Source organism: Phasianus colchicus, chromosome 23 (assembly GCF_987193195.1).
Source record: "Phasianus colchicus chromosome 23, bPhaCol1.hap1.1, whole genome shotgun sequence".
NCBI lineage: Eukaryota > Metazoa > Chordata > Aves > Galliformes > Phasianidae > Phasianus > Phasianus colchicus.
In genome coordinates, this window is record NC_143458.1 from 2,024,758 (window position 1) to 2,038,741 (window position 13,984).

Genomic DNA, 13,984 nt, shown 5'->3' on the forward strand with positions numbered 1-13,984 from the left:
GTGGGTGCTTGGTCTCCCCAGCTGGCTGTGTGTGTGACTGTTTTGCAGGGCTTTGGTCAAGCCCTTCGATTAGCTGCTCCTCATGGCTTAACTTCAATGCAAGGTGCAATTTATAGGCAGACCCGTTCTGGTACATCCCAAACTCTTTTTGAGTTTGAGATGTAAGAAAAGGTGGTGACACAGAGGCATTCAGCACCCAGGTGCCTCCTGCTCCATCCTCCCCTGCTAGCAGGGATTTGTTCTCCTTGTTGGCAGGGCAGCAGTGATTCAAGGAAGTATGCATGAACATGAGCCACATTAGCTGATAAACAGGATGTCTGGATAACTTTGAATTCCTACAAGTGGGTATTATTTTCTGCACCAAGACTTCTGCTCTTGCCCTTGGCACAATCCTTTAGCTCTCTTCCCAGCCTAGGGATTGTGGTGGGCTAATCAGATGATGGGCACTGAGTGGATCAGTCACCAAGCTTCTGGGCTGTCTGGGGCTTTGGGCATAATGAAGTCAGCTCAGGGCTCAAGCTGGGAGGCTTTTTCACTTGGAGTTTTGCTAGTTTTCAGATCTCTATAAGACTGACATGTTTATTTTGTACACATGGCTGCTTTTAAAACCCACTTCCTTACTGCAGACTCCTATTAAGAGCAGGTTGGCTGGCCCCCACCATTCACACACAGCTTTAGAATCAGGAAAACACAGAGCAGTGTTCAGCTGGAGCACACCAGCCAAGGAGGAGCATGGAGATGCCATGGCCAAACCCTCTGTCCCAGAGGGCACAGCCTCACAGTCATCAGCTTGAAAGCCTCATCTTCTTTTTATGGATTGTTGTTTTTAGGAACTTACCTTTTCTTCCAAGTAACAATTTGTCCCTCAAACTACTGGTGTGTTAGTTGGCTCCGAGAAGGAAGAAAATGAAATGTTTAGAAGTGGAGGGAACATTTTGTTAATTGGTAGCAGCATGCATGCCCCAGAGCTGGCATGTATCCTGCTGCATGTAAGCTTCATTAACTTTTGATAAAAGAACAGTTAATTTTTCAGACTACTTTTTAAAGAGCATTTCATTGTTTAAGAAATTAGATTATGGTTTTCTTCCACTTTTAATTGTAGCTTAACTTGTGCTGTATTTAATGATGTTTAGCCTTGCTCTTTCCTCTCCGTATTTTTATGTGGAATTTGCAGGGATGAGGGAGCGCGCTTAACTGGGGTTGAGTCTCAGTGCTTCAAGAGATTTGTTCCTTTTGCAGAGCCATAGTGCCATAAATGTCAGCGTTCCCCTCGACTGAAGCTGGAAACCCGTCTGCCAGTGCTCCTCCCATGGCTCTGAGTGGTGAGCAGTGTGCTTGTGGCTGCAGCAGCTGTGGGCACTGTCGGGGCCGTGCCTTCAGCCCTGCATCCTACTGCAGCCTCATCCCCAGCAGCCAGCCTGCCGTGCGTCATTGACACGGATCTGGTTGTTGCTGAAGCTGCCAACGAGGGCGGTGATTGATGGGAATTGTCTTGTGAGTGATGGGAACACTTGTCTGGGTCTTAGCTGGTAGCGGTGACGCCTGGCAGAGGGGAGGGGAGGGGGTGAAGCAGCACCTGGCTCCTTCAGACACTGCTTGGCACGAGCAATGGGCTGTCCTCCTCCTCGAGGTGCATTGCAGCCCTCTGCCAAGCCCAGAGCACTGACCCCAGCAGCATTTCTCCCGTCCCAGTGGGACGGTGACCCCACTGAGTGTGCTGTGCTAATGTACTTGGAGGGTGCTGGTGCCTGCTGTGATCCGTCTGCTCCAAAACAGTGCAATTAGAAGACTGGTAAGAAAGCATTAGCAAAAGGATCAGAAATCCTAGAATCATAGAGTGGCCTGGGTTGAAAAGGACCACAGTGCTCATCTGGTTCCAACCCCCTGCTGTGTGCAGGTCACCAACCAGCAGCCCAGGCTGCCCAGAGCCACATCCAGCCTGGCCTTGAATGCCTGCAGGGATGGGGCATCCACAGCCTCTTTGGGCAACCTGTTCCAGTGCCTCACCACCCTCTGGGTGAAAAACTTCCTCCTAATATCCAATCTAAACTTCCCCTGTCTCAGTTTAAAACCATTCCCCCTTGTCCTATCACTACCCACCCTCGTAAACAGCCGTTCCCCTTCCTGTTTATGTGCACCCTTCAAGTATTGGAAGGAATCCCAAGCAATGTTTTATGGAGAAAATAGTTACACACCTGCTTGGGCACTATTATTATGCAGCTCCTTAGAAGTGCCTGTGCTGCATAAGGGAGCAGGACTTGTGGCCCTGATTCCAGGGCTGGATAACCTGCGGGGTCGGTCGGAGTGTGGGCAGGTGTTTACATCCAGGTGAGTGACTGAACCTCATCCTTTGTGCATTGCTGATCTTTAGATGGAGTCATCTTGGGATTTCAACAAAAAGGAGGGCTCACATCAGCCAAGTCATCTTTCAAGGGAGGGAGGATAATAACCAGCTGGGAAATGCAGGAGAGAAGAAACCAACTCAGACTGTTTTGTTTTGTTTAACCACTCCTTCACTCTGGAAAAAGGCATCCAAGCATCTGACACAAACCCCACACAGTTCCTCCACCAGCCCCCAGCCCTGGCACTCCCTGCACAGTCCCTCTGCAAGGAGCACCGAGGGGATTTCCTACTTCCACCCATGCCTGGTGAGGAAGCCTTGAATTTCCTGAAACTGGAGCACGAGGTGCTTTCCCCAGGCTTTTTCAGGAGACTTTTACCTTTTATGTTATCTCTGTCGCTGGAGGCATTTAAATTCAATAAATGCATTTGGAAGAAAATCCTTCAGAAGTGCCAGGACTCTTCCTCACTTTAGAGGACAGACTCAGGTTTACTCCCCATTTGATGGGGAAGTAGCAGCTCTTTAAGAAGGCAGTGCCTTTGTATACCTTCTTACACAGGTGTATGTGATGGCAGTACTCTGCCCTGCGCTATCAGAGAGGAGCAAAGGAATTCCATTCTGTTCCACTTGTGCTCGCTGTCCAAGTTATATCCCTTCATGTGCTCTGCCTACCTTGAACTTGGCCAGAAGTGTCAGCTCAGCTCAGATGATTAAGCTGGGAAATGAGATTTCCTTTGAGCAAATATACAGCTGTGAAATAAGTAAGGAGCTTAGGAGTGCTCCAGACCTGTGGATTCTCATTTAAATATTTGTGCCTGGAAATGACTCATGTCTCTGGGTAGACATCTTGCCTTCACTCTTGCAGGAAGCTTCTCACCGTTTTTTTTTTTTTTTTTTAACATCATTGGTTTAAGCTTTACAAAAGCTTGTTCATAAGAAACAAGTCCTTGGGGAGAGGCATGCGAGCATTCCCAAACCTCTTCTGACTCTCTGAAGTTTTCCAGTCGACTCCTGAGCACTGTCCTTGAAGCCTGGCGGTGTGGACCTCCAGCAGCACAGCTCACAGCTGCACGCTGCTGCATGTCTGCTGGCCCATGGAGGATGCTGCCAGCCCGGGACGCGGCAGCAACTTGTCACCCTGTTAATCACCACCCGTTAGTGCCTGGCAGTGGCGTGCAGGGGCTGCTTGTGCTGCTTCACCTTGTGCCTTGGCTCCAGCCCTGCTGCTGCCAGCTACTCCTGATGCCGAGTGCCAGCCCTGGCTGCTTTACAGCTTCTGTTCTTGCTGTAGTAAGCACGCTCGGTGACTTGGATGTCTGGAATGATTCCTCTGCTCTGAGTTAAGTGTTTCAAGTGAAAAAAAAAAAAAAAACCAACCAGCTTGTTGTACATAGTGCCTCTTCAGGGTTTTGCTCACATGCAGGGTAGCTATTCTTCTGGCACGGATTTTCTCATCAAATACATAGCTTAATTTTCATTTGCTTCATTCCTTTGAAGATCCTCAGGATAGTATTGTTCCACTTTCCCTCCACCAAATAGTGCCATGCCTCTTGGAGCATCATTTGGCATCATACTTGGGGTTTGGCACCGGAGGAGGAACAGCATCAGAATCCAGACCAACTTGCTGCTGGCCATGTCTGCTTTCCTCACTGTGGCTGGCAGGGAGCTCTGCAGAGTGCTCCTAAGCCCCACAGTGCTCCCATGCCCAATCTGCAGCCACAGGGCCCTGTGCTTGGCCCCGTGCACTCGGGCTTCCCCTGCTGCCAACACCTGTGCTGGGTGTGAAGGTCAGGGCTATTAGTTCAGAGCTTGGATGCGTTCCAGTCATACGTGGTTCAGTTTCTGCAGGCTGATTCGGTGTGAAGTCCTGCCTTCCACCAGCAATATCTTGTTTGAGGGACTTCTGTATGCTTTTAATCATGACAGACTTCAGAGGTAATTGATTTTTTGAGATAGAGTCGTTTGAGTTGGAAGGGACCTATGAAGGCCACCTCCCCTGCAACGAGTAGAGATATCTACAGCTAGATCAGGTTCTGTATATATTGCAAAGGACTGGACTGCAGAAGAAGTGGTGATTTCAGGAGTACTGCTTGAATTTGCTGTGCTGAGGAGTGCCAAACCCCAGCCTGCTGGGGCGGTGATGACACAGTTCCTGTGGCAGACGGTGTACAGGTGGTGGTCCTGTTGAGGAGGGCCAATGGTTCGATCCATTCTCTTTTAAAATTCTCATCCTTTATGGTAGTGCCTTTGAAAAACTCTCATCCTTGGGGCAAGTGTCTGGTTGCAAGGCAAATAATGCTTTCCTATTATCTCAGAGTGTCTCGTTTCTGTAGCTGTTGTTTCTGTGCTGTCAAAACTGCGAGTTGGTTGGACACCTTCACTCCCTGCAGCATGAATGTTGTGCTGCGTGCTTGTGCCTGCAGGACCAGGACATGGTGGTGGTGCCTGCTGCTGGAATAAAGGCAGAAAGAGCCTGCAACAGGCCTCTGTGCAAAGCACTTGTCCCCATCCCTAGCGAATGCTGGAGCCTGCTGCAAGCTTGCATTTACGTAACTGGGCTTCAAGCTCCTGTGTCACATCTTTCCAATTGTGCATCATCAGCACTTGTGCCCGCAGTGCTGCTTTCAATGCCCTTCCCCTGATCTTTATGTGATTCTGCAGTCTTCTTGGACAGAAGTGCTGCAAATCACACACCAGGAAACCAACCAGGAGAACTTGTGTAAAAGTGGCTCTTTTCTCAGGGAAAGTGCTGTCTCTAAGCAGAACAACTTGCTGGTGGATGTTAATTCAGCCCACAGATCTTGAGCTGAACTAACATACTGTGGCTGCTGTCTTGCACTGAGGTTTGTTGATGGCTGAAGTTTGGTTTGCAAGCAGCAGTGCAACTGTAGTGTTTGCAGCTCACGGGGTGTGCAAGACTTGTTAGCAGCCTGGCATCCCCTCACTGCTAATATGTGTCCACTCCACTACAGTAAGCAAGCCAAGGTGTGGGTAACACCGGAGCCCATTGCCCTGCTGCCCTTCCCTTTCCCTTATTGCCCCCATCTCTGTGTTCAGCGCCCCTGGAGCTTACTGCAGGTGAGGCTGCGCAGAGCTCCGAGGCTCTCTGAGGCATGGACTACAAAGTACTGTGTTTAGCACGGCGTAGTCTTACGTGCAGTGTTTGTTTTAAATGTTCTTCCACATATACGATTGGGTAAATAACCTCTTTTTTAACTTTTCCCCTTCTGCTAGGTTGCTATAAAGATAATTGATAAGACGCAGCTGGATGAAGAGAATCTGAAGAAGATATTTAGAGAAGTTCAGATCATGAAGATGCTCTGCCATCCACATATCATCAGGTTATATCAGGTAGGAACACTCTGCAGTTTTCCCTCCATCTTCACTACAGCTTTACATTGTACAGCAGTGTGTTCCATAGGCTTGTCCCTCTCTTTCTCCTAGGTGAAGTACTGGGAAATCTTTATGTTTTCAAGGTCTCAAAGTACTTCACTGAGAAGGGGACAGGCAAAAAGTGTGGCTAACCCTTCTCTTTTCTGGGAGATCACACTTCCGCTGGGGGCTGGCCCTTTGCCATTACTTTATGGCTATTGTCTGCCTTTCAACTTCCCAGTTGAAGCCGGATGTGGGCTACCCTTCTCAGCCAAAGGGAGAGAGTAATTCTCATCCTTTAGCAGGACTGAGAGCACGTTGCTCTCCTCTCCCTCTGTGCACAGTTCCCTGGTGGTTTGTGGACTTGCTGATCTGTTCTGTGCTTTCTTGGAAGGTGATCAATAGCAATGGCACACCTGCTTTTGTCCAATGATTGCAGACTTTTTGCTTCTTTGGCATTTTTACTCTGCAAACAGAATTGCCAGAGACAGAATCCACGTGTGCTGCTTTTTACGTACGTATTCAGCATGGTCAAACAGAACAGCAGGTCAGAAGTGAGCAGAGCGATGGGAGCAAGAACGTAAGAGGGGCCAACACCTTGGTGAAATGCTCAGTGCTATTCTGAAAACTAATGGATTGCTGAAATATTCCCTCTCTGAATCTTTTTGATTCAAGGTCTCACACAATTATTTACAACCAAAGAGTGTTTGAGAGCTCTGTACAAATTCTCTTCTGTTGCGTGCAATCTGATTTCTGGGAAGCTGTCGGAAAATGGCTCCTTATCAGTCCCCTTCCAGAGCTGCCTGCTGCCTGCCAGGCTCGTGCAGGACCACCTGCCATCTGCTCACAGCCACAGCCTGAATTGGAAAGGGAGAGAGCTTCCAGTCAGCTCCTCTTTGGGCAAGCACACACATTGTCCAGGGCCCTTTATCTTGGGAAAGTATTACAGTGCAAGAGAGTAATTAAGTTGAGTAACCTGCTGTTTGTGGCTTCTCTTCTCTGATGGCAAGCAATGGAATGTGGAAACTTGAAATTCTGGGGAAATAGTCGGGGGTTATTTCCTTCTGTAATGGGATGCTCATGTTTGCATTTTAAGGGAGAAGTTAAATCCTCAATAATGGTTATGCCATTTCTTAGAATCAAACCTTTGTCCGTTCAAGACCAGTCTACTTCTGATCTGTGCCTGGTGGATGTAAGCAATTATTTGGATGCCAAAGAGTTAAAACTGAGTGAGAGAGGTTAATGTTTAGCTGTTTTTGCCAAATAGCCAAAATTGAGACGTCTAGAGCAAACACTGTGGAATTATGACACTTTAACATACTTAGGGAATGTCTCTTTGTATATTGATTATTTCATGCTTTTTTCTTGCCCCAGAATCCTAAATAAAAGTTACTAAAACCTGGATTTGGGAATTCAGAGCCTTTCATTCTTTTTTATCAGGAATCTGAGTTTAAAACCATGTTTTGTTGAAAGTGTAATACTTAGAAGGTAAAAAAGGAGAAAGGGACTATAATAATAAGTCATAAAAGATTTTGTTTCTCTGGAAACAAAAATATGCAATATTAAAAAAAAAAAAAAGGAAAAAACCAAAAACCACCCTATGTTTTCTGGGCATGTATTATACAAGGAATGCAAATTTTCTATCGTGTTTCTTTTTGCATGAAGCAGTCTCCTTTATCTGTGTTTTTTTTTGTCCTTATGTCCAGGTTATGGAGACAGAGAGGATGATTTATCTAGTGACAGAGTATGCTAGCGGAGGGGAAATATTTGGTAAGTACATTTATTGCATTCTTTAATCAGATAATGCACTCATTTAACTACAGTAAACTGAAAATAGCTGCCATGCTCTCTTGTTTCAGTTGAGAGATGCCCTTCAGCCTGAGAACTTTCCATTGACAAAAGGGGTAAAAAAAAATAAGTGATACCAACTTAATGGAAAAATAACTTCCATAACCTCTGCTTCTTCTTCAGGTTTTGTTGACAAGTGGTGCTGCTCCTCTTCTATGCTGTCTTTAGACTACATACGTTGTAGCAGTAACCAGTTGTATAGGATGCTGAGGGCTTTGCTTCCCAGCAGGTCATCTGGAACTTGTTGACTGTAGGTCAAATGCTGACATGTGTTAGTAACATTCAAAAACAAATAGGCTCCTGCGGTTCTGTAGTATTTCATTCTCAAAAGCATGCATATATATATATAAAAGATACTGAATGTTATCTTAGCATATATTAGCTACATTAATTTTAAACTCCATTGTCTGCTAACAAGGTTTTGGCTGAGATTTCTTGACCGCAGAAGCTATTCTGTGATGAACCTCTTGGTGAGACAAGAGAACCCCCAAATTATTAAAAATAGGGCAACTTCAGCTGGGAAGTGCTGATTTCTAGTGAATATGGTCTCCTAACTGTTCTTCAGTACCATTGTTAGATGGTTGCCATACTTTCTTCTCAACATGGTCCACATCCTTCACCTTCCTCTTCCTTTGGAAGGTGACAGCTGAGGGAAGAGGTGAGTTGTGGCTGGTGCTTGCAGAGCATGGATGGTGTGGTGAAACCCTGCTTTCACCCAGCTGAGTCTCCCAGTTGTTTACTCAAACATTAATCATGGTGCTGGACGCTCAGCAGTTCTGAGGGCTTGTGAAACTCATCTGATGTTGTGCAGCAAGCCATAATTGCAGCACAATCATCTGAACGTGTATCAGACGCTGCCAGTGGTTATGAGACTTCACTTGTATGTGGATCATTGCAGGAAAGTATGAATTCCTTTTGACTTTTTCTCCCTCTTCTGTTGAATTTGGCAGAGACAATTCATCCTTTTTTAAAATCCAGAACTATGTGCAAGTTCATATGCAAACTTGGAATGAATTCTCCTGGTTACAGAAATAGCCTTCTGCATGAGTTGAAGTGAAAAATCTAATTGCTTTCTGAAACATTTTATGCTGTAGTAAATTCAGCTCATTAGAATGGCTAATTCCCATTTTACTGCCCAGCATTTTATCCTCATTCAGAGCTGGGAGCAGACAGCCCAAGTGCTGCCAGTGACGCAGTAGCTGTAGTGTTTTTCCAACCCATGGCTGTGAGGCTGTGCTGGGCTTTTTGCATTTCCAGGTCCTGCATGAGGCCCAGCACCCTAAAGCATTAGAGCAGAGAAAGGAAAACCAAAGTCTCAGGTTTCTGTAATCAGAGTTTCCTGAGTAGCCATTAAGATTTTGCTGTAAGAGAGGAAGCAATTTACTGGGAGGAAGCAGCAGCCCATTTTGGAAATGTTGCCTTGCAGTCTTCAGCATCTCTAGCACTGAAGAATCACATCCTTGCGTAGCCCAGGGAGCATTTCCCTGCAGTGTAGGCTGCCAAGGTCAGTGGGTAGGTGGGCCTGGTGAGACACTGAGCAGCCTGAAGAGCCCTCGAGCTCAGCTCTTGCTGCATGGCCAACAAACCAGAACAGCATCAGCTCACATCCTCACAGAGTATGGCAGCGTGTGCTCCAGTGTCAAGGGTACGTGGGAGAAAAATGCCTGTTTTCATTGGATTATCTGCCACCTCCTGGGCATGGGATATGTCCCTTGTATTGAACACGTGTGTTCTTTGTCCTTCATATCATTCTTCTCTCCTAATGTCTCTGAAATGGCCTTGATTTTCTGTGCGTTGAACGCTCAACGTAAAGCTGAGTGCCTCATATAATCTGAGTTACATCATTACAGCACTGAGAGCCTCAGGTTCATTTGAAGCAAATCTAAGTTGTTTCCCTCTGATGCTTTACAAGACCACTGAAGGCTTAAACTGGGCCTTACAGCTGCAAATATTCCACAGGCAATAACACAAGGTGGAACTTTCAGCTGAACAAGTGGCAGTTTTGTCCCAGTGGCTGCTGTGTGAGCACAGCAGTCAGTGCTGGATGCTTGCCTCTCTTGTCCCTTGTCATTCTGAGCTCTGCAGGCTCTCCCCAGCTAGCACCTGAGAGCTTTACAGCTCCTTTATCTGAATTTCCAGTAAAAGGGCTGTGGCAGGGCTGATAACTCCTCCAGCAGCCACAGTGCGCCGTAAGTGTCCTTGATTCATCTGTTACTGGAAGCATTCTGATAATTCACTTTGTTTGCACCTCACTGTGTGGGGACTGGGGAGAAGACTTGCTCCTGCTTTCACTGTGGACTTAAGCAGCAACATCTAAACTGTCATTTCTGTCAATGTGTGATTTGTGTGCTGCTGGGTTGACAGTTTGACGTTATGAACAAATGAATGTCACCATTTAAACATAAGATGCTCTTTGTCCTGGTCTCTCAAGTATCTTTTTTTTTTTTTTTTTTTCTGAGGTCAAATAGTCTGTCTGATCTTTGCTGCTTAGCATGAACACTGTAAATCATCCCTGGTCTCCACTGCCCAGCACAGGGCTGAGGTTGGTGGGAGTGGGCACTGCCCTGGGGAGCAGCGGGTGCTGGGGATGCACTGCCTACAGGTGAGCACTGGCCTTGCTGCTCAGCCAGGCTGCTGCTGAGACCACCAGGTCACCAAGTAGGTTCTCTCAAGCTTTGTTTTCTTTACCGTAGGCTTTCACTGTTTGTTTTTTTTTTTTTTTCCTAATGCAGAGACTAGCATCGGGTACTTCGTAGAAGTCTGGAGGAAAAACTGCTTTGTTTTTTAAAGCTGTGAAATCAAATCAAGTGTTGCTTCCTCTATGGAAAACACTCAGAGGATCAACTCCATGCACCTTTTCAGCTCCAGGAGGACACAGTGACAGAAGCATTTGGTGCATAGGAGCCAGCAGCTCCTGGCTCTGGTGTGCCTGAGGTCAGCACTCCGGCTGAGCCCGTGGCCACCACTGCACCCTCTTTGCAGGAGGGGTTTGTGCAGACTAAGCTTGCAATGGTTAATTTTGGCATACAGTTGCCCTTGGTGGTATGCAGAGTATTCTGTAGCTTCATTGTTCCTCTCCTTCCTCTGGAGCTTGTGCAGAAATGTCAGCGTGCTTTGAATGCTGCGCCTACGTGCGGAGCTTGGGGACAGGCCCATGCTGCGGGTTTCTTCGTTAAATGTGAAATTTCATGTCTAACCTAAAAGGACTTTTTTTGCAGCCTAAGCAGCACTGATAATGGGGAAGCAGTTTTCAGACCAAGTGGACAGAGCAGCTGGCAGGGAGCGTGTAGCACCTGATGGCAGCAGGGCTGAGCCCAGAGCAGCGCCCAGAACCAGGATCTGCCCAGACCCTCTGAGCTCACTGTGCAGGAACCCATTGGCTCTGCTGATTCCGTGCTGAAATAGGAACAGTTTTCCTCTCCTGGATGTGAAGTGCAACTCCAGCTGTGTACTTCCATACATCATGATTGTTTTTGGTTTGTCTGAGCCTGTGCTGGGCAAAAATATGCACCAGAGAGCCTTGTAGAAGCTCTCCTGCTGCAGTAGCTGGGTTTGATTTCTTGCCTGTAGGAGAATGTCTGAGTGATTTCAGAAATGTTGAGAGACTGGAACTTTGCACTTGGTTTTAAGAGCATTTACTGCATCAGCAGGCTGTGTTCCCAGACTCGAGAGGATTACAAATGTGAATGACCTTGACTTGTTTAGGGCTGAGCTATCTATTAATCAGCAGTAATGCCTGAGTTGGAGCAGTCCCTTTCTTAACTGTGCTTGTCACTGTCATTGCTCTTCTGGGCACACAGTGTGTGACCATGCAGAGGACTTGGTGAAATACAGTGGGACTGCATGAGAGTAAATGATGCTATCTAGAAGGGTGTTAAGGGCCACACTGGCATTGGTAGTGGACTCCTTTCCTCAACCCTGGTTCGGATTTGCTCATGGAATAAGGTTATCCAATGAGTAAAATGAAACTGACAAGTTTTGGAAAGCCAGCTTCACTCTGTTGCACAACAGCAGTACAAGCACAGAGAAGTAGGCTGCTCTTCAGTCAGAAGCAGGCAGAACTGCTTTAATGTGTCTCAGTAATTAGTGTTTACTGCAAGTCAATTATGTCACAGGTATTTTAATTAATGGCTGGCTGGGAAGAATACAACCACCTGATGAGAAACCTTCAGAAGTGATTTATTTGTATGATTTTCAAGAACAAATATCCCTATCGAGCCCTCCAGTTTGAGCAGAGTTTATGGGGTGAAATGAAATCCCTTCAGCCTGGTTTTGGCTGAGAGGTGTTGGGGTCAGCCTAAGCAGAGGGGCCTCTTGAAGTGGGTGAGGAGAGAGCGCTGGGCATTCATTCCTTTTGTTCTGCCCTCACTTTGCTCTTGGAGCATCATTACAGAGCGCTGCTGGCTGTGGCCTGGTTTTGGGACATTGTGTGAATCTTCTGCTTGCCTTTTTTTTTGCTTCTTTTGAGAGAGACAGAGCACGAGTGGTCCAAGAAGTATCTGTGCCCCAGTGATTCCTTTCTGAGCTGCCTGCCCATCCAGGTTACCTTCCTGCATGCCACGTGGCGTGTGGGCACAGACAGAACCAAGGGAAGGCTCCCTGTGGAGCTGCCTTCAACTCCTTAATTTCCAATTCCTTTTCCTGGCAGAGCTGTGTTCCTGTTCTGTGATGCTCAGGAGCATGCTTTTGTCTCTCCTTTCTCTGCCATGTTTTACCGCCCATCTCCGCCCTGTTTGCCCTGACTTACAGGGCAGAATGATTAGTGGCTTCTGTAAGCCTGGTGCTTTCCAGCTGTAAGCGGATTGATTTAAGGCTTGTTGCTGTTGGATACCTGCCTTTGTGATCTCTTAGGTCAACTGGAGCCTTCTTCTGTCCATGTTTGCAATAATAGCTTCCAAAGGAAGCCTGTCTGGCCACAGACACTGCCTTCGGGTGGTAGATTTTTCAGTGAAATTCTTGAGAGTATTCAGATTTTCTTAGTAGAAGTAAGCTCCATTTTCATAATAAAGTGTGTTCAATATTCCAAACATATTTTTACACCAGATATCCGGAGATTGGGAATTTCTGTGCATATTTTGAAGCACGGGGGACAATTTTCTTCATTGCATCCCAGAAGATGCTCCTGAAACAACTTTGGTCCTGACCTGTAGCACTTGCAGTGGGTGCTTGTGTGTATCAGCATTGAGGCTGAGGCCAAGGCTACCTTGTGGAGTGCTGTGTCTCCCAGCAGCAGGACCTCAGTCAGATGTTCAAAGTGCTGGAGTGGGGGCAGGCCTGAACTGCAGAGAAAGCAAAGGAAAAGGGTGAAAAAGTTGTATTTTTATTTTGGTGTAGAAGCAGATTTTAACACCTTAGGCTTCTCGCAAAGCAAACTCGTGGTTTCCCAGCTCCCTGTGTCAGTAAGTGCTCTGTTCTCTGCTTTGTCCATCACAGATCACTTGGTGGCCCACGGGCGCATGGCGGAGAAGGAAGCTCGGAGAAAGTTCAAGCAAATCGTGGCTGCTGTCAACTTCTGTCACTGCCGTAACATAGTTCACAGAGATCTCAAAGCAGAAAATCTTCTTCTGGATGCTAACCTTAACATCAAAATAGCAGGTGAGCTAAGACTACGGTGTGGGAGGAAAGCAGCTGCTTTCAGAAGTTAATAAATGTAGGCATTGGCTGCTTCCAGGTATTCAGAAAGAAGGAAATGCAGTGCAGCTAAAGGAAGCTTTGGATTTCTCTGTGGCCTGCTGCCCAGAGCTGGAACTGGCAGGTTATAGCCAGCAGATTTATATCTCCCTTCAAGAACTGCAAAATAATTTTTTTTTTTTAAAGCAGGTTTGGCTTCGTAGGCAAATATGCACCTGTAGATACTGCAGTGTTTCAATACACCGGGTAATGGCCAAGACAAATAAAGAAACTGACCTTGTTTTGAGAGCTGTTGCCAGGTTAGGATTTCTTCAAAGCAGGTCAGGCCAGGTGAGAGAGAAAGAATGGAAAAGTAAGTATAACAAAATTAGTGGTACAGAAGCTAAGGGGAAAAAGCAATCTTGGAATAATTTCACTGTCTTGCCAGGGTAAGAAAATAGCCCTGGTGACTTGGGTATTTTGTTCATTTCAGAAGGAGAAACTGAAGCTTAAAACCTTCGGTCTGTCCCCAGTGTTTTGCTGGTGTTTTGTAGGCTTCTTTTTTAGATTGTCTTTGATTTAGGCCAGGTATTAGGAAGAAATTCTTTACTATGAGGGTGGGGAGGGAGGCACTGGAACAGGTTGCCCAGCGAGGTTATGAATCTCCCCTCCATGGAGGCATTCTAGGCCAGGCTGGATGGGGCTGTGAGCAGCCTGGTCTGGAGGGAGGTGTCCCTGCCTATAGCAGGGGACTGGAACTGGATGATCTTAAAGGCCCCTTCCAACCCAAAACATCCTGTGATTCTTTTGCTA

General features: G+C 46.7%; 1 protein-coding gene across 7 annotated transcripts in view; it reads left to right on the forward strand.

Annotated features, from left to right (window-relative positions):
• SIK3 (SIK family kinase 3) overlaps positions 1-13,984 on the forward strand; it is a 72,344-nt gene that overhangs the window by 30,012 nt on the left and 28,348 nt on the right. For all 7 annotated transcript variants that reach the window (XM_031599890.2, XM_031599889.2, XM_090123471.1 and 4 more), the window contains 3 exons: positions 5,576-5,692; positions 7,420-7,483; positions 12,995-13,156. In XM_031599890.2, coding sequence (XP_031455750.2) covers positions 5,576-5,692; positions 7,420-7,483; positions 12,995-13,156 — 343 coding nt within the window. The remainder of the gene's footprint in view (positions 1-5,575; positions 5,693-7,419; positions 7,484-12,994; positions 13,157-13,984) is intronic.